This window comes from Miniopterus natalensis, chromosome 10 (genome assembly GCF_054644295.1).
Source record: "Miniopterus natalensis isolate mMinNat1 chromosome 10, mMinNat1.hap1, whole genome shotgun sequence".
NCBI classification, from domain to species: Eukaryota; Metazoa; Chordata; class Mammalia; order Chiroptera; family Miniopteridae; genus Miniopterus; species Miniopterus natalensis.
In genome coordinates this window covers 938,476-958,469 of record NC_142090.1, presented here as the reverse complement: position 1 = coordinate 958,469, position 19,994 = coordinate 938,476, and the positions used below count along the sequence as shown (strand labels likewise).

The 19,994-nt window shown below is 52.3% G+C and overlaps 1 protein-coding gene across 4 annotated transcripts in view; it reads left to right on the top strand.

Annotated features, from left to right (window-relative positions):
- Nucleotides 1-19,994, top strand: part of UBE3C (ubiquitin protein ligase E3C) — a 59,156-nt gene that overhangs the window by 28,467 nt on the left and 10,695 nt on the right. For all 4 annotated transcript variants that reach the window (XM_087820901.1, XM_087820899.1, XM_087820900.1 and 1 more), the window contains exons 12-18: nt 473-630; nt 749-981; nt 5,729-5,833; nt 7,758-7,845; nt 8,121-8,218; nt 9,159-9,291; nt 11,447-11,694. In XM_087820901.1, the coding sequence (XP_087677027.1) occupies nt 473-630; nt 749-981; nt 5,729-5,833; nt 7,758-7,845; nt 8,121-8,218; nt 9,159-9,291; nt 11,447-11,694 (1,063 nt within the window). The remainder of the gene's footprint in view (nt 1-472; nt 631-748; nt 982-5,728; nt 5,834-7,757; nt 7,846-8,120; nt 8,219-9,158; nt 9,292-11,446; nt 11,695-19,994) is intronic.

The following is a 19,994-nucleotide window of genomic DNA, read 5'->3' as shown; positions in this document are numbered from 1 at the left end:
AGATGAGGGGACTCCAGAGCTCGGGACCACCTCACCTTAGGCTGCCCTGTGTGGTCAGTGACTCCTCGTAGAAGCAGGAGCAGTAACAGCTGGGGATGAACTTGGACAGTAGGAACAGACCGAGGGTAGAGAAGGGGAGGCTTCATTCCTGAAGCTTCTGACCGGAGTTTGTATTCCCCTGCGCGAATTCATGGCACCAGAGTGGTCTGCCTTTATTGAATGTGTCAAATAGGGGGGTTTCAGCGTAAAAGTAAAGTGTGTGTCTGTAATCGCGGCATTCCTTGTGCCGCTCCTCTAAGGGCCATCTGAGGACCTGGCTCAGGCCATGAGTGAAGAGTGGCCGGCGGTTCCTGGTTTTTCACTTGTTTGTTAGCTGTGTTGTTAGGACTTCACCCGCCCTTCGTGGGTGCACTGCTCGTATGAATGTCGGGTTCCCTGACTCTTGTCTGCGTCACGTCTTCTCCCCACCCAGGTCCATGGTGCCGCTGCTGCAGGTCATATCCAGGGGCTCGCCCATGTCCTTCGAGGACTCTGGCCGCATCATCCCCCTCTTCTACCTGTTCAGCTCCTTGTTCAGTCACTCGCTGATCTCCATACACGACAACGAGTTCTTCGGGGACCCCATCGATGGTGAGACTTGAGGGGCCCCCTGGTGCCGGCCCTTGGGGGACAGAGGTCTGCATCCTCTGAAGGCGTTAGTGTGTGGGCAGCTTCCGAAGATTGTGACGGGCCTGGGCTTGTTCTCCAGTCGTAGGTCAGAGGCCGTCGTCCCTGATGCCCTTCACTCTGGAGGAGCTGGTGGTGCTGTCCCGCTGCCTCCGGGACGCCTGCCTCGGGATCATCAAGCTGGCGTACCCCGAGACCAGGCCCGAGGTGCGCGAGGAGTACGCGACCGCGTTCCAGAGCATCGGGGTGACCGCGAGCGCCGAGGTGCAGCAGTGCGTCCAGGTGGAGCAGAAGCGGTGGATCCAGCTGTTCAAGGTCAGTGGGGCAGGGGTGCCCCTCGGTGGGCGGGACGCGCAGTCACAGGCCTGGAGACAGCTCGCTTCTCCTTCCCTTTTGTTCTGTTCTGCTGCTGTTTTAGATATTCTTTATTCCTTTTTCTTTTACTTTTCTTTTATTCAATTTGTTGGGGTAACACTGGTTAATAACATCATATTGGTTCTAGTACCATATTGGTACATGCCTGTGGTAGCGACCTGCGCGTGGCGCTCTGTGCCCACCACCTTCCTTTTCACGTACTTGGCCCTTTACCCTTTTCAGCCTCTCCTGCCCCCAGCGTTTGCCATTTCTGCGCACTCGCTCTCTCTCTTTTTAAATCCTCACCTGAGGATATTTTTCCATTGATTTTTTTTAGAGAGAGTGGAATGGGGAGGGAGGGAGAGAGAGAAACAGTGATGTGAGCGAGACGCATTGACTGGTTACCTCCCACACTTGCTCCAACTGGGGGGCGGGGAGTGAACCCAAAATCCAGGTACGTGCTCTTCACTGGAATCGAATCCGAGACCCTTCAGTCCTCAGCTGACGCTCCAGCCACTGAGCCAAACTGGCCAGGGCTTACCTTCTTTTAAAACCACAGTTTTAGTTGTTAAATGCACCTGTTACAAGTTGCAGTAACTACTTTTGGTGACAACGTAAAATACAAATAAAATGCTTAATGTTTTCGCTTTTATTTCTCTTACACACTTCCTTTTTTAATCTTTTAAGAAGTTGATTAACAGGTGGAGTAAGGTCATCGATTTAATGGAAGTTGAGTATAAATTATTTTAGACCATCTCCATCTCTAGCCACGTAGAGATGGAGTTTCTGAGGCTGGAATGTTGGCAGGAAACCGCCACCGAGAGAGCCTGTAACTATCAGGGCAGAAAAAAGAAAAGAGAGAGGGTGCTTGACTTCCCATGAAATCTCTGCAGCAAACACATCTCGTCAGCTAAAATCGCTCATTAAAGGAGTGAGAGCAGAAGAAACGCATTTTCCAAATTGGATGCTAGATTTACAGTCCGTTTAGCACTGGCGACCTCGAGCGCACTAATGCTCCGTCCGAGTCATCAGCTGTCCCTTCAGGTCTTTTATCACTGCTTTTGTCAAGCTATCTATTTAATTGAAAGAAGTTAATTGAATGAAAATGATCAGCTAAGCTTGTATTAATATTGCTAATGGAGCTTTCTCCTTGGCCGTGTTTGGAGAAAGATGTCGAGCTAGACTTTAGGAAAGGCCCATTAATGCTCGCACTTAACCCGATGGGCTCGTTAAGGGCTGCTTACTCATCCTGCGAGCGAGCAGTCCCTGTCCAGCCCATTCGCCTGATTTTACAACACATTTCACTTACGAGCACAGGCATTAGCAGCAGAGAGAGTAACTGATAATGTTTTGATTGCACTGAATACAGTCCTAATGCATCGTTGAATTTATAATTTGTGCAGATTGATGTAATATGTGTTTGCACAATTTATTTTAATTACCTGTCTCTGTGTTCCTAAGTAAACTATGAAGGTCACATGTTGAGCCCTTGGTATATATCCTTTCTTAAAGACTGACAATGTTGCAACTTTTCTAAGTTAAAAATAAGCTATTCACCCATTTAAAACCCATAATTCTTATGTAAACTTTTCCTGGATATGTGTATTGTGGTAGCAGATGTGTTTTCCTTCAAGTGTTTAATTAAACCCTGGGATCTGGTTAATAAAGCTTTCCATCTCGTAGATATCAGGCATTGTGTACAGTGTCCGATAACCTCACTATTTATGGCACCTACTGAGAATTTAATAATCTTCACGACAGCCTTATCTTTTGGACCTAGGCGTCTCTGGCTTTAATAATGCTGTGTATTTTCCCCTTGTTTAAGCATTAATGGAAATTTCATGTTGAGTTTTTTCTTATGCCTCAAAATGACTCATTGGCACTTTGTTGGGATTGAGAGTTTTTGAGAACCAAGGCGAAAGTTCACTTTTTTGGTAAACGATTATTTTAGATTTGAAATTGGGTTGTTACAAAGCTCTTCTGAGTTTGGAACAGGATTGTTTGAAGATTTCTTTTTAGCAGGATTTCTTTTCTTTGGGGAAAAAAATTATACTACCTGTTCATTGAGCTGAGGCCTAAAAATGAGAAACAGGTCAAGGCCTAATCTTTGAGGGGGAAAGTTCAGCTGCTATTAGCGTTCTGTGCAGAAAAGATGATCTTTGCCATGAAATAACAAGAACTCCCCTCCGCGGTGACTGCTCCAGACAGTGTCCTCAGAGTGTGCGTGTATTGGTGGGTTCAGTGGGGAGACTGAGGAAGATACCGCAGGTCTCCCGAGTTACAGCCGTGGTCGCGCAGGTTGTGGGTAGAAAGACTGGATAAACGGTCGGCGATTGTTATACGTCGCACGGCCACGTTTTAGTTGAAGAATTCGTGGTAGAATCAACCAAGAAGGTAAGAGCGTTTCCAGTGACTTCCTGTCTTCCGCTGACCTGACGGAATTGCAGTGATGAGACCTGACTTCCTCGGCTGCTGGCCATTCTTTCAGTCCTGCTGGTCCTCGCGAACTAATTTCTGGGAGAGGCTGTAGAACTTTAAGTGGAAGAGTCATCTTTCTGTCACTCTGGGAACTGAGGTCAGTTTCTCAGACCAGCATCGATGCTGCTAAAACAATGGATGCACTTATCAGATTTGTAAACTGCCCTGACGTGTCATCTGTAGCTCTGATGGCTTTGCCATGTGTGCTCCTGGGCAACATGCATGTGTGTGGCTCCCCCATGGTAGGAGTGTGCTGGGGCGGTGGGGTTCGTGCCCTGCTTACCACAGCTGTCTGGACACGGCACAGTACGAGGTATTTCACTGTCCTGGTGAGTGGTTTGTGTTTTTCAATTTCAAAAAGATTTCTTAAAAAGTTAAGAATCAGGACGACAGCAGACTCTAGCTGTGAGCCTCACATGCCACCATCAGCTGTCTGTTCACTGAGGGGCACAGAGCAGTGGCCTATGTCCTGGTGCAGCTGTGCACGTCCTTCCTGTCTTAAGGGTCTGTCTGCTTTGTGTGTGACTACGAGGTAGAATGGAAATACGTTGGAGAACACGGTTGTCTTTAGCACGTGGTACCTGAGGGCTGGATAAGTTCGGTGGGCCTCTGACAGCAGTTGTCCACATCAGATGCATTGTGACTACAGGTGAGGGTGTCACTATTTAAATACTCGTGGTATTGCCCAGCTGGTGTGGCTCAGGGGTTGGGCGTCGACCTGGGATCCAGGACATCTCGGTTCGATTCCCAGTCAGGGCACAGGCCCGGGTTGTGGGCTCGGCCCCCAGTAGGGGGCGTGCAGGAGGCAGGCAATAAATAACTCTCATCATTGATGTTTCTCTCTCTCGCTCTCCCTTCCTCTCTCTGAAATCAATAAAAACATATTTAAATAAATAAATACAGTACTTGCCCCAGGAACGTTGACTGCACCCTGTGCTAGGGTTGGAACTGAGGCCAGATTGATTCCGTGGCCTCTAGTGTCGTTACACAGCGAACCGGACAAGCACCCTGAACCCCCGACCACGGCAGCAGGGGCAGTGCAGCTCCCTGCGCTCAGTCCTCTGCGGGACGTGGAGCCCAGGCTTCCACAGGTGCAGCGTGTGGTCACGACCATGGTTGGTTCTGACAGCAGTTAACTGGGGGGAACCCTAACCTAGGCTCTCCCTGTGTCCTGGGCCACCGTGAAGGCAGTGGTCCCAAAAACCCTGCATCTGGGTGACCTCGCCCCTGAGCAACCCCTGCACAACCAGCCAGTGGCGAAGGGGCCACCTGCCGCCTTACCTAAGATGTCTGCTCGTTTGGAAAGGGCACTCCATGGCATTACGTGGGCTTAAAGATGCCACCAGGTGTCATGGCTAAATTGGCAAGAGATACCCATCAGTGAAAGAGCTGTGCTCCAGACCCGGAGAGGTTTTCCCTAATGCGTGGGGCCTGCGTGGCCCGGTGGTCAGGGATGGCTTTTTCTCTGTCCGTGGGCATGTCATCCAGGTGGTGTCCCTGCTACCCTGGTGGAGGTACCAGCCACTTTCACGGGGCACAGAGTTTCTGGTATCCTGGGTGTTGGGATGTCATGTCATAGGGGAAGCATCTGTGTTTCTATTGTGTGGATGCTGAATTGTGGGGTTTTAAAGGGAAATTGTTATTAACGATTGAGATGATTTAGTCTTGCTTGTCTGGTGGGTATATTTGGAAATTTATCACCTTACTCTAATTTTACCATTCCTATCCAAATTATATTTTATCCTAATTACCTTTTTAAAAATATATATATTTTTAATTGATTTCAGAGAGAGAGAGGGAGAGAGAGAGAAACATCACTGATAAGTCATGAATCGGCTGCCTCCTGCAGGCCCCCGACTGGGGATAGAGCCCGCAACCCAGGCCTGTGCCCTGACCAGGAATCGAACCCTGATGATCTGGATCCTAGGTCAGTGCTCAACTGCTGAGCCACGCCGGCTGGGCCCCAATTACCTTTTACTTAATTAGAGGCGGGGTGTAATAAAAGGCAGGCTGACTTTTTCAGAAAACACCATCATAGTCTTAACTTTACATAATACTTGTGTGATCAAATACTGGTGGTAAAGGTTTAAAATTTGGACATATAACTTTATTATGCTTGGTGGCCCAGCCCGGCCGTGGTCACCGAAGCCCACACGCTCGGGGTCCTTTGACTTCCGACGGTGGCAGTGCCGGGTTGTCTGTGTGACGTGGGCCTGCTCTTGCTCCCCAGGTCATCACCAACCTGGTGAAGATGTTGAAGTCCAGAGACACGAGGAGGAACTTCTGTCCCCCGAACCACTGGCTGTCCGAGCAGGAGGACATCAGAGCAGATAAGGTGTTGCTGGGAGACCTTCTTAATGTTTTCTTTAAACACATGCTTTCAGCCCCCATCTTTCTGGGGAAAAGAATAAACCCTTTGTCATGGTTGGTTTGTTACTATGTAGCTGAATAGTAACAGCGGAGTTTTTCATTTTAACTCTTGGGTAACATGACATATAGAGCAGTTTCATTGACTGAGACACATATCCTGAGTTTATTGGTTTTAATTTGATGTTTTAACCACAAATTGTATTGAACCCTGGCAATTCTTTGTGGGGGTTGGAGAAGATTTTGCTTTTACTGGTGTCACTAATATCAGATTTAGGACTTAGAGTGTATCCTTGCTTTTCTAAAGGAACACATTTGAGTATTACTGACATTTGGGTCTAAAGTAGATTCAATACTATAGTTTAAAAAACTAAGTAACATTAACGGAGGACGTGATTTGTTTTCGTTTCTGTGAGAGGCAGGCGTGATGGTTCCTTTCAGAATGATGGGTGGGGCGGAGCCGAGGGTGTAGGAGATACAAGGACGTTACCAAAACAGTGAAGAAACGGTGTCTGGGACAGTTTCAGAAGCGTCACTGTGTCCCACGAAATTAAACTAAGCATGTGCTTCTGTCCCTGCCCACTGGCCGGGTCAAGACCATGACAGGTCCTGTGCCAGTGAGCAGGGCCGGGGCCGGGGCTGGCCTCTAAACACCATCTCCCACCAAAAAGAAAACAGCCATCGTCGCCCGGCATTTGGACCCAGGTCTGGGAAGGCCTGACGCGATTGGTGTGGAGCATTTTGTTGCTGGGGGGCCAGGAAGTGCAGAAGGAGGTGTGAGAGCTGGGACCGTGGGAGGGGCTCCAGCCAGGCAGAGGTGAACAGTGAGCCTCGGTCAGAACAGGTGCAGCCGACCAGGCCCCAGGCACGCTCATTCTGCGAGCTCTGAGCCTAAGAGGAACAGAGCTGCCAGCCACTGGGGCAGATGCTAAGGACCAACCCTGTTCTTTTGAAAACTGTTTGGAAAAAGTAATCCTGCATTTGGCCTGTGTTTCCTTTATGAACCCGCCCTCGGGCTAACCAAGCCTCAGGTGACGGAGCTCCGTCTCCACAGAGACCTCTTCCCGCTAATGGCTAATAACACACAAAGGCCTCTCCAAGCTGGAACCTCCTCTCCACAGGCTCCGAGAAGCAGCAGCCCAGGTGATGCTCTCAGGGCGCCATCCACACACTGGGTCTGTGGAGGCTGCGGGTGGGAGGTCCTGTGAGATGAGGGTCTGGGGCCAGAACACAGGCCACTGCTGCTCTCGGACCACGGACAGGGTGTCTAGTGACATCACTGGTCCACGTGATGGCACAGTTGTCGATGCGTCACCCACCTGCAGCCACCACGCACGCTCCTCACCCGACTGGGGTGACCCAGACGTGGCTCCGTGTGCAGGAAGCGGGCCACACATGCATGTGGACGACACCAGGAAGGTGCGGTCGGCAAACTCCCGACGGAGCTGCTGCAGCTTCACCACTGTCACGGGACGGGTCAGGCTGGAGGGTTCACCGGACAGGACACTGGACCAGCTTTATTTGGATGCTACATAATGCAGACAAATTAACTTTTTACAAAATTACAGAAAAGTGACTATTTGGTCACAGTAAGAAATTGTTAATTTTTTTTTAAGTGTGACATGTTTGCTTTGTGAAGCAGTCTTATTAATGGTGGTCACGGTGTCCAGTGTTACACATCAGCAAATGGAACAAGCAGAGATTTCCCTGGTGTGTGTTAGAACAGTCACACAGTAGGTGTGCAAGGGCATGCACAGGTCACCTGAAAAGGACATGAGGTCAGAGAGGGACCTAGCTAACTCCAGTAAATATCAACACCCATTAGCTCACGTGGGACAGGTGGGTGTGGACCAGCTCACGTGCAGTCCTAAGCAGGGTTGCTGGTCTTGCAGGTCACCCAGCTGTACGTGCCAGCTGCCAGACACGTGTGGAGGTTCCGGCGGATGGGGAGGATCGGCCCCCTGCAGTCCACCCTGGATGGTGAGCGCTCTCTAACCTCCGGTCCAGTGGGGCCATTCACAGACCCTGGAACTTAGCTTTTCCTTGTCCTGCTCTGTGATTTTTGATGAACCTGCACCACAAACCACATCAAGCTCCATTGTATCCCAGCCCAAACCCTCCCCTCCCCGGCCGCCATGGGTTTGGGTTAGTCCCATGACTTTGCCCTTCCTGGGATATCTAAGCTGAAACACACAGTGCGTGTCCTTGGGAGTCTGGGAAGGACACGCACCTAACGCAGGTTTGCTGTGCTGCAGTGGGTCTGGAGTCGCCGCCGCTCTCTGTGTCTGAGGAGCGACAGCTTGCCATCCTGACGGAGCTGCCCTTCGTGGTTCCGTTTGAGGAGCGGGTCAAGGTATGCCGGCTTTCTTTAAGGGGACTGCGGTGTTCTGTGTCACTGCAGTGTGAAAGGTAACACCAGGGAAAGTCTCTGCAGTAGCCTGGTACCCGGGTAATCACATAATGTATACTTTTCCCATTAGATTGTAATAGTTAACGGTGATCTGTAAACGTGTAATCCCACCAGATATCCCTGTGTACAAACTGGAAATATTTTTTCTTTAGCTGTACTGTTTAAAAGGCCTCTTGGGCTGCTGTTTCCTTGCAGTGGGAGCTGTAGGTGCCCTTTGTCCAGTGACTGTTGCATTATTTTTGGAAATGCAATTTTTTGTACATTGTGTTAAAGATATTTGTACTTTATATCTGACTTCTGACTAATGTACAGAACTTTGTTTATACTGACGTGTTTCCAGGTATGATTTTAAATGTTCCTCCGTATTTACCAACTAGGGAGGGCTCTGGGCTGCCGTCCCCTCCGCGGCTGGACACTGCTCTGCTCCTGCAGCCACTGCTGCGCCTCCATTAGGCCGCCCGCCCTGGCCACGGGCACCGACGTGCACAGGTCCCGAGCTCCCTCTGCTGGTTCACGTTAAAAAGTTAAATTTTATCACTCATGTTAACTTGCAGCTGTACAGAGCTGTTTTTCTCCCTTCCCTCTACCACCTGGGTTTTTATAAAGGGTTTACAAAAGAAAATACTGCAAAGACAGTGTAGGATGGAATTTTTAAAATTAGTCGTGAAATGGGGAGAAGGAGCATTGTTACAAATGCATAAGTATCACACCTTTATAGATAAGGCGTAAAATCAGCATTTGATACCTTGGCCTTTAAAATTGGCTTTAGGGTTTATGGAGATACAAAAGTTAAAATTTATTTAGCAGGTTTTTTTTGGTAGCTTATGTTTATAACAAAAGGTCTGTTGTGTCAAGTAACCTTACAGTTTCCCTTGTGTGTTAGATCTTTCAGAGGTTGATCTACGCAGATAAGCAGGAAGTCCAAGGAGAAGGTCCCTTTCTGGATGGAATTAATGTCACAATAAGAAGGAATTATATTTATGAAGATGCTTATGACAAACTTTCCCCAGAAAACGGTATGCATATTCCTCTGTGGGCATGTGGGGGGGCGGGCTGGGGAATTGTTTTTGTTTTGTTTTTTTAAATATATATTTTTTATTGATTTCAGAGAGAGGAAAGGAGAGGGAGAGAGAGATAGAAACATCAGTGATGAGAGAGTCATTGATCGAGCCCGCAACCCGGGCCTGTGCCCTGACTAGGAATCGAACCCCGATCGCCTGGATCCCAGGTCGACGCTCAACCGCTGAGCCACGCCCGGCTGGGCTGGGGAATTGTTTTTAAAAACTAGTTTCCACCGTCTTGTTCTCTAATGACTTTTTAAAACTAAATGTAGAAGTTCAGATTTGGGAGGTGCATGTTGTCAAGTAAGACTGCTGGGGTTGACAAATAGTGATCGCAACAGGGCCTCGAATGCTGATCACCTGAGCGTCGTCCCTGAGATTCTGGCCGTTTAAGTTCTGTTTCCTGTGTAATCACCTGTTGATGTAAATATCGTCAGTTGTTAGCCAGATCTGTGCCCTGGAGGAAACACCGTTGCCCCAGGTTTCTAAGGAAGATCGTGGGCTTTGATGACACTGCTGTCAGGTCATTTGTGTGGCATCTAGAGGTCGTGACATGCGCTGTCTTGGGTTGGTGTCTGACACCCAGTGTTAGAAGTTTCAGTATTAATTTATGTTTTAATAATTTTAGCTTCAGAATGTGGAGTGTGTGGTGCTGCATTAAATCGATGTTAAATCAGTGCAGGAGACGGGTCACAGGCGTGGGAGGTGATAGAGGCTGTCGGTGGGAATAACAGCTGCCTTTTCTCCTAGGAAAGCAGAGCCTCTTGTTTGGGTGGTTCTGTTTTGTATTTTCCACAAAGAGCTAGCGTCATCCTGTGGGGCCCGTGAGGAGGGCTCCCGTGGCTGTTCCTGGGCTCTGGTCCAGGTGCTGCGTGCGGGCGCCCGGTGCGTCGTTCACGCTCTGTGTTGCGGCCTCGGAGCCAGGCACCCTGAGCCGAGCCAGGGCTGTGCCCGGGCCTGGCCACGGCAGTTAGATTTTAAGAATAAATGGGAAGAGCGCCCCTCTCTGTGGGCGACAGTGTGTCTAAGGCACAGTGCTGCCCTGCGTGTTGGCTGTGAGTCTGGAGATAAATAACTCGGCTGTCCGTCCTCAGTTTCTCACTGCGGGGGGGGGCGGGATTCTTCACCCAGAAGGAGTTAAAGGAGCTGGAGCGACAGATGTGAAATTGTAGCATGGATTCTGGTGGGGTGACCGCTCAGTGATGGTGGCTCCCTTACTGAGCACAGGAGCAAGCTGTGGCCAGGCGGCTTGGGTTCACCTTCCCCGTGGGCACCTGGGCTTTAAGGCAGGCCTCACCTGGCACACCTGGTGCACCTTAGTCCTGGTGGGGTAGGGCACCCGTTCAGTGAGATGGTCGTCACTGCTGTGCAGGAAGGACCCACGTGGCACATTGTGTGTGAAACTGCAGAACATTTGCTGGGTTCCCTGACTTCAGAGTGCCTGACCCTGTGGTCATGGGGTCGGAGGCTCTGCTGGGTGCGCACTCCTGGGGGCTCCCGCTCCCCTCCTCTGCACAGCACCCGAAGGACAGTGGTGGGAAGGGAGGAGGACTTGTGTTGGGTGCTGACCAGATGCTGACACGGGATGGAGGCTCCTGTGTTTGTGGGGGCCTGTTGGCACGTTAGTCCCACTCACCCGGTGCTGTCCTTGAGGGCCCTGGGTGGGGGCCTCTCAGTCTCTGTGGCGTGTCCTGTTCTCAGCCAGATATCAGCTGTGAATGGGGCATAGAGTCTGTTCTCTCCTCCTGTAGCGTGTGCCTCATCCACAGGTCGTGTAGAAAGTCCTTTCACTGCCATCTTGACTCGCTCACCCTTTCCCCTTTCTTGGTAGTAATTCTCTGTTCCACGGTGATCCTGTGTCCCAATTCCACTCACCTCCTCTCCTGGTACCTGTTTGCATGGCCCTTGGGTATATGCTGGTGGCTATTTTCTTCACCTCCCGCCCGCAGCCCCGCCTTCTTCGTCTGTGGGTGCAGAGGGACCTCTCCCCCGTGGGCTGTGGGGCACTGGTTTGTTTACAGCCCTGCATTAAAGGGTCTCTCCTCTCCTTGCCTCCTCCCCTCACCTTACCGCATTGCTTCATTTAAAACCTCTCCCTCACCCCCACCAGAGCCCGACCTGAAGAAGCGCATCCGTGTCCACCTGCTCAACGCACATGGGCTGGATGAGGCCGGCATCGATGGCGGTGGCATCTTCAGGGAGTTTCTGAACGAGCTGCTGAAGTCAGGCTTCAACCCCAACCAGGGCTTCTTCAAGACGACCAATGAGGGGCTCCTGTACCCCAACCCCGCTGCGCAGATGCTCGTGGGGGACTCCTTCGCCAGACATTACTACTTCCTGGGCAGAATGCTCGGAAAGGTAACCCTGGCACGCAAGAGTGGTTTCTGGCCACAGAGGTTGACGGTCTGTGTGTCTGCGTGGTTGTCGACGGCCTTAGTGGACGTCTCTGTTCAGGATTCTCATCAACTTACCCTGTTGAGCCCTGAAGAGCACTTTCCACTGACAACTGCAGGTCATCTTTATACCTGATGTACACACAGAAAAGCATTGGGCTGGTGCAGGGGACATGGGGACATAGCGTGCACTTAGGTCCCCAGCACAGGCGGTGTGTGGTGCACCGGGGTCCTCTCACGGTGCTCCCTCTGGTTTCGGTGTGACGGCTTCTCGTCAGGCTCTGTACCTTGCACAGGCTGGGAGTGGGAAGACCCAGGTGTGCGGTGTGGCTGGTGCTGCAGGTGTTGTCAGCAATTCCGTGAATATGGGCTACTCGAGGATACTGTGGTGGCCACGGTGCTGCACCTGCCACATCCATACAGGTGCAACTCACCTGTTGTAAATGGAAGGAAAACATTACACAGCCTGGTGGAAACTTCCTATTTAATGTTGAAATTTTCAAAACACTCCCCGTTAGATTCTGACACAGACAAGGGTGTGCACCGATGCCGACCCCTCGTCACTGACCTCTGGATGGGCCTTCGCCTGTCTCAGCCCGTTCAGCTGCTGTAACAAGATTCTGCAGGCTGGAGGCTTACAAACAACAGAAACTTTTTTCTCACAGTTCCAGAGGCCGTGCATTCAAGATGAGGGTGCCACAGGTGTCATCTTATGGGGGCCCCCTTCCTGGTTCATAACCGGTACCCCCTCATGTGTGCTCACCTGGTGGCTGTCATGGGGCTGAAGGTGATGTCTTGGGGTGTCTTAGACTCGGGGGACGGTAGGTGCTTCTCACTCCTCCCTTTAAAGCAGGTTCCAGGCAGGAGAATTTGTAGTCTCAGCCTTTCTCCCAGCAATGAAGTTATGTAAATTCTCTTAGTGAAGCTATTTATTTTTCATTTTTATTTTTTTAAAATATGTCTTTATTGATTTCAGAAAGAGGAAGGGAGAAGGAGAGAGAGAAACATCAGTGATGAGAGAGTCATGGATCAGCTGCCTCCTGCACGCCCCCTACTGGGGATCGAGCCCGCAACCCGGGCCTGTGCCCTGACGGAATCAAACCGCAGCCTCCTGGATCCTAGGTTGATGCTCAACCACTGAGCCACGCCCGGCCAGGCGAGCTATTTAAATAATGATGTTCAGCCCAGATGGCGTGGCTCAGTGGTTGAATGTTGACCTATGAACCAGGAGGTCACAGTTCAATTTCCAGTCAGGGCACATGCCGGGGTTGTGGGCTCGATCCCCAGCAGGGGGCGCGCAGGAGGCAGCCGATCAATGACTCTCATCATGATGTTTCTCTCTCTCCCTCTCCCTTCCTCTCTCTGAAGTCAGTAAAACATATAAAAAAACAAGTTAAGTAAAATAATGATGTTGAGACAAAACCAGTAACAAAACTATAGTTGTTTGAGGGTGATGGTTAGCGTGTGGCGGTTCCCCCGTATTTGAGACTTCCATAGATTTCTGCGTGGAAATTCCTGAGGGGTACTAGCTTCTGACCCTCTCGGGTGGTCATTTGCACGAACGGCTGGCGTGTTGGAGACGTGGGGCCTGAGGGGGGGTGACGGCCGTACTAATAGTGCTGTGCTGGACACTAAATCTCAAGAGGAGAAATTGTGTACTGATGGATTGTGGTATTTATTGGGTCATAATGTATTTAAATTTCCCTAATGCATAGGTTAGTGATTGTTTGCTGTGATGGAGCGCGGCGGGGTCCCGGGAGCAGTCTGCCCGGGAGGAGCTGCCTCACGGGTGGCCGCTCCTCAGTGAGGAGTTCCATTAGCGACGGTTCCTGTGCCTGCCGTGGCTGGGACGCATTTATCGCCTGTAAATCAGCCCGACCGGGGATAAATAAACAGCTCGGGGATGTGGTAATGTCATCTCAAACTTGTTTTTACCGACAGAAGCACCTAGGTCCATTTAAGCCAATTAAGTTCAGAATATTTATTGAAGGAAATCTTTTATCATCTTTGAATTCTACTTGGAAACGGCTTTTCTCCTTACTTTAGACTATTGATCTAATTGGAACAGCGGCTTGCCTATAAATCAAGTTATTTGATAAAACCTTGCTCATATATTTCAGGGTTTTAATTAGCAGGCTGTGGACCGTCGGTGCAGTTTATAATCCCGTGTGTTAGCGAGCTCAGTGCGCCCGTGTGGATCACAGAGAGTGGGTAGCCGTGTGTCCCAAGAGCTGGGACATGTGTTCTTCAGCGTCATTAGTGTCCTTTTCTCGGTGCTTGCTGAATCTACGGAGGCTTTAGAACAGGACCCAGGCGAGTGTTAGTAATTTAGGTCACCTTGGTCCTCAAGTGGGGAGGCTGCCCCTTCCTTGTGCCTTGTTGACGCGTGATCGGCACGGTCGGGCTTCTCCACTGGGTTGTCCTCAGACCGAGCACTGTGGTCGCCGAAGTCAGTGCATCTCTTCCCTGAGGTTTCAAACACAACATTCAGCAAATAGTCATTCTGTGTTTAGCACAAGCCTTCCCATCAGCGGTAAGACTTTCTCACTTCTGGCCCTGGCGGGGTAGCTCAGCTGTTCGGTGTCGTCCTGACACGCCGAGGTTGCAGGTCCGATCTCCGGTCAGGGCCATACGAGAAACAACCAAGTGGAACAACCAAGCGATGTCTCTCCCTGTCTCTAAAATTAATAAATTCTTAAAAAAACACACAGAAAGACTTTCTCCAATGCCAGCAGATTTCACACTCGCCCTTGCGGAGCCTCCCAGTTACAATGATTGGTGCCTTGTGAGCCTGCTCTGACTGACCTTCAAGGTTTTTGTAAGCAGAAAAGCCAGAGATTGTTATTTACAGATGATACTTTACTTGAGTCTGACCCCTTCTGAGAATTGTACCTGCATTTGTAGCGTCCTAGTTACCACGATTTACGGCCTTTTCCATAAGAAAAGCAATCACAGGTCTGCTTGTCGGTCAAGGGCATACTTTTTTTTTTTTAAATCTTCACCTGAGGATATTTTTTCATTGCTTTTCAGAGAGAGAGGAAGAAGGGGAGAGAGAGAGAAACATGGATGTGAGAGAGACATCGACTGGCTGCCTCCTGCATGTGCCCCGACCGGGCCCGGGGATGAGCCTGCAACGGAGGTGGGTGCCCTTGGCCGGAATTGAGCCTGGGACCCTTCAGCCTGCGCTATGACCACTGAGCCAAGCTGGCGGGCCAACGGCATACTTTTCAGAAAAATTTTTTTATAATCCTCACCCAAGGATATATATATATATTTTAATTGATTCTAGAGAGACACAGAGAGATGGATCAGTTGCATCCAGTACACGCCCTGACCGCAGATGGAACCCACAGCCCTTTGGTGTGAGGATGACACTGTAACCGCCCGAGCCCCCGGCCAGGGCAACAGTGTTTCTTTTTCATTAGTGACGTGTCCTTGCCGTGAGGCGCCTGCCTGGGCCCAGCGTCCTCCCTCTTCAGCTCCTCTCCAGCAGGGCCGCGCCAGCTGCTCTCGACCCCACGGTCCCCGCTGGGGGGCCGCACGGGGGCCATGCGAGGCGGGTCCCTGCCGTCTCGGAGGGGTGGCGGGCAGGGTGGGAGGAGGCCGAGACCGTCTCTCCTCTGAGGGTTGGCCCTGGCTGGTCAGCAGCAGTGTCATCCTGGGGGCCGACCCCTGGACCTCCCGTGAGGGACACAGGCTGTGTGACCAGTGAGCTGTCATTTCCCCTCAGCATCCCCAGGATTTTCTGACGGGAAAGAGCTGTTTTTAGAAGCAAGCTGTCAGACCAAAGTGCGATTGTCAGTCAGTGAACCAGGAGCAGCTCTTGTCCTAGGAGCCTCCCTGCGGCGTTGGCGGGTGGTCTCGCTCGCGGCCCCTCGGCCTGCCCTGCGCCCCGGTCTCGGAGGAGAGCACGGGCACCTCCGGGGAAGGGGGCCTTTGGGGGAGGCAGGCCAGCGTCCTGGGTGCCTCGGGGCCTCCAGCGGCGCCTTTCCTGTCACCCCTGGACTCCGGACCCTGCTGCAGCGTGCCAGTGGGCGCTGCTGAGTCGCACGTGAGCGGGCCGCTCAGCTCCGTCCACGCTTAAGGAAGTGCCAGGGAGCCTGCGTGTGCCCTGTGCGTGGTGAGTCAGGGAGGGGAGGGAGGCTGCGCCTGGCCCAGGCCCTCGGGGTCCTGGGGGTGGCTGCGCACGTGCACCGTGGACCCCGCCCTGCCGTGCGCAGGTCTTTACGGGCCGTACGCAGGGCTGTGCAGAGGGGTTAAAGGGTGAGTGTGGGGGGTGTCTGGAGCTGGGTCGGGAAGGCCACAGATTTGCAGTGAATCCGGACAGGTAGGTGATTTTTGTAGCCTGAAACTTCCCAAAACAGAATAAATGTTTTATGCAAAAGGATTTGCAGGTGCAGATTCCAGGGCGTGAAGTGGCCCCTTGCCCACAGCCGCCTTAGTCAGGGCTTGTTAAATGGTCGGGCCGTGTGCGATGGCAGGTTTCCTGCCCTCCGGGAGCCTGCGGTCCAGTGTCAGCAGTCCAGCCAGAGACCCTGCTGGCCAGTCCCAGGTGCTCGTGGGCAGCTCAGCTGTTGAACGGGGGAGTGTGTTGCTCTCAGCCGGCCCCCTCTTTCTACACTTCTTCATCTTTTGCTCTCCGAGGGCAGTGGGATCTGAAGTCAGCTTTTCTTGCTCAACCAGGCGGCCTTTAAAGAAGACATCTCTGATATAGTTTTCAGATTAAGTTATAAATGTTCACTTTAGAACCACCTGAAGATTGATAAAGATGCATTTGAAAAGCATTATTTTTTTATTGATTCTTAATGTAGTAAATTACCGGCGTTGTTTGGCAGCAAACAGAAATGGCCGTGGTGAGGCTCGCGTCTGTGCTCCTGGAGGAGCCACGGTTTGCATCAGTCGCACCAGCTGCACTCAGCTAAAAGGCTTCTGCGATAATTAATCCTTTCTACTTCAGATCATTTTGGCACAATTTCTAGCTATAAACCCTCATAAAAGACAGACAGTTGAAAAATCCGTTACAGGTTTTTTCCATATACCTATTGCTACCTCCCCTGACAGGTGGTTATTGATGGGCCTCGGGAACCCGCGTGGCCAGCTGGCTGCGATGAAGGCCAGATGAAAAATGCTAAGTGGATTATTTTGCATAAAAAATAGGCAGTTTTTGAAGTTGTATAATTAACCTGTGTTTAGAAAATACCTTGATTTATGCTTACATTTGTATCTCGGGTGCATACATTATGGAAATTTAATTTATAATCCATTTAGCTGATGCGATCATAGTTTTTAGTGCTATCATTTATTAGTGCTTGTATATTAAATGCTCTGAAGGTTTAAAGCTGCCTTCTGTAAAAAATTATACCTATGCATTTGCATTTTATGAGTCACAGTGGGACTCTGTTTAAAATTCAGGTAGCTCAGATCTGTGTGACGAATTTCACCGGCTTATTGTTACTAATGCAGAAATGGCAAACAGTGACCTTAGCGTTGACCGTGGATGATTTACACCTGTGCTCACTTCAGAGTCACGGTGCGGATGAGGTGCCCTCGGCACCTGGGATCCGTCTTGTCTCTGCCAAGTGGTCTCCTTGGCTCTGACATCGTGCGTCCAGGTGCTGCAGGTCCATAGTCTCAGCCACGCGCCACTGAGCAGACTGTGGCTTCGACTCAGCAGAGCCGCTCTCTGCGTTCAGTGGCCTCACTGCCGATGTGCCCCTCGTGAATAAGTCCTTTGCTGCTGTCTTTTCAGAAGTAATTGGGTCGTCCTTAGTCTTCAGGTCAGAAATAAGAGCTAGGGGCTCCGTTCCCGAGTCTCAGCCCCGTGGGTGGCAGGTGTGTCGGAGTCTTGGCCTCGCAGCCTTTCTGGAACCAGAGGCCGTGCACCTGGTGTGTGCTCGAGGGGACGCTTACCAGCCGGGTCCAGTGCCCTGCAGTCCGTTAGTGTGAGACTCAAGCACGGATCTCAGGGCGTGTGGGCACTCCGGGGGCTTGGGCGGGGACACTCGCCAGTGAGTAACTCCGTCGACGGCGCCACTGGAACGCTGCCTCCGGTGCCTCCGTGGAGCTGGCTGGGGAGCGGTTCTCTGGGCCGGGGTGAGCACTGTGCTGGCTGCTCTTCCCTCTCGGCTGGGCTGGAGGCGCCGAGCTCCAGCTGCGTTGAGTCCCACACGTCCGTGTCCCCAAGCTCGTGCCTCGTCTGGTGTGTGGGAGGAGCGGTCTGAAGTCAGGCGCCGCTTCCTGCGAAGGGTTACCTTAGAGCAAGTGCTGGTTTTATGTTTGGATTCCGTGTGCAGCGCAATAGTGTTGAGCCTTAAAACGGCGGCCTGAGGAAGCGTTACCGCGGCGCCCACGCGGCTGACCTCACCCCCCTCGGGGGGCTCCTGCAGCGCTCGCCCCGTCCTCTGGGGTCGCGCCGTCTCAGGCAGGAGTCACGGGCTGTCCCCAGACAGAGCGTTGTGTTCATGGCCCCCGGGCACAAGGCCACGCCTCCAGCTGCCCGGTGACTGCCCGAGGTGTGAGGAACGTGTCGGGGGTCGTGGTAAACATGTCTCCAGAAAGGCCGTGTGGAGGAGCCCAGGTCGCCCAGCCCCACGCGAGAGGCGCCCTGACCGTGGGAGCCGCAGGCCGCAGGGGGGAGCGAGGCAGCTGAAGCGCGAGCTCAGCGCAGCACCAGCACCGCAGGGACGCGGGCGTGGGGTGGGGGGGGAGGGTGCTTTCAGCAGCACTTTTTTTTTAATATATCTTTATTGATTCTAGAGAGAGGAAGGGAGAGGGCGAGAGAGAGAGAAACATCAATGATGAGAGAGTCATTGATCAAGCTGGCAACCGGTCATGTGCCCTGACCGGGGATCAAACCTCCATCCCCTGGGTCCCAGGCCAACACTCAGCTGCTGAGCCTCACCCAGCCGGGCTCAGTAGCACTGTCTGACCAGAGGGGTTTGCTGTGGCCTCCCGCTCAACCCTTTGTTGGAGTGAAGTAATAGGAATGTTCTGGAAATTGTGCACGTTGCTGGGTCCCTGGTGCAGCCTGGGCCACAGGAGCACAGACCGTGCGGGGGACCTGGTGTCACGCTGGGAAAGTTGCAGACTTCTCCTTCCCGCCCACTGGTGCTGGAAGGGCCCTGGAGGCTGGCCCAGGAGACCCACACTTAATGCCACCCGGCACCCCTGGTCGTCAGGGAGACCTGCGCACCGACCGGGACATGCAAACCGAGCGAGTGACAGCGCTGGTCCCTGGCGGGGAGAGGGACCAGGTGCAGCCCTCCTGCGTTGCATCCTGGGAAGAGCCCGGTGACCCAGAACGTCCCGTCCACAGACCTTCCCTTAGGCGGGTACCAGTGAGATGTGAGAGCAGAGGCCCCGGGAGGCCGCGTGGCTGCCCACAGAGCTTTGCTTACAGTCAGAAGCTGTCCGGTGGACAGGTGGAGCTCCCACACAGGCAGACGACATGCGTCTCCGGAGCAGTGTGTCACGAGGAGGTGTGGAGGGCGAGCCCTGCGCATCCCTCGAGAGGCCCCGCGGCGAGCACTTTCGCCTGTGTAACGGCAGGAGGGGGGCCTGGGTGCTGCTTGGAGGGGGAAACCCTCGGCTTGTGGGAGGCGTGCAGATGCTGTGTCTCAGAGAGCGCGTGACACAGCTGTGGCCACGTACACGCTGGACTTGTGGGTTGTACGTTTCTTACTGTATGTAAGTTATACTTGACTGTAAATAAATGCAAAAGTAGTTGTGCAGCGCAGTCCTTAGAGGTAAAGGTGGACAGCAACTCCAGAGTGGAAACGTCGTGTGTCTGGCATCGGGGTGGGGCTTTGGTACCAGTTTTGCACCTACTAACTCAGTGTCTGGACCGTCCCCCGGGGCCCTAGGACCCGGCTCCTTCGTCCGAGAGTGGGGTGGGCAGGTGGCAGCGGGGGTTGGTGTGCCGAGGGTGCCTTTCCACTTGGTGGTTGGAAAACAGACGTGGAGAGGGGGCGTTCTTCCCACTGGAAGCTATGTGAGCTCTCCAGCTTTCGCCCTCGCTTGCTTTGCGCTGCGTCCTCTGTGTGGCAAAGGCACGGGGGAGGGGGGCACGAGATGGTTGAATTGTGACCCCCACAAAAGATAAGCTCAGATCCTAATACCCCGTACCTGTGAGTGCGACCTCACTTGGAAATGAGGTCTTCACTCTGTAGTCAAGCTGAGACGAGGTCACATTGCGTTAGAGTGGGTCCCCAAATCCAGGGACTGGCATCTTTATAAGAGGAGGATGGGGGTTCAGACACGGAACGA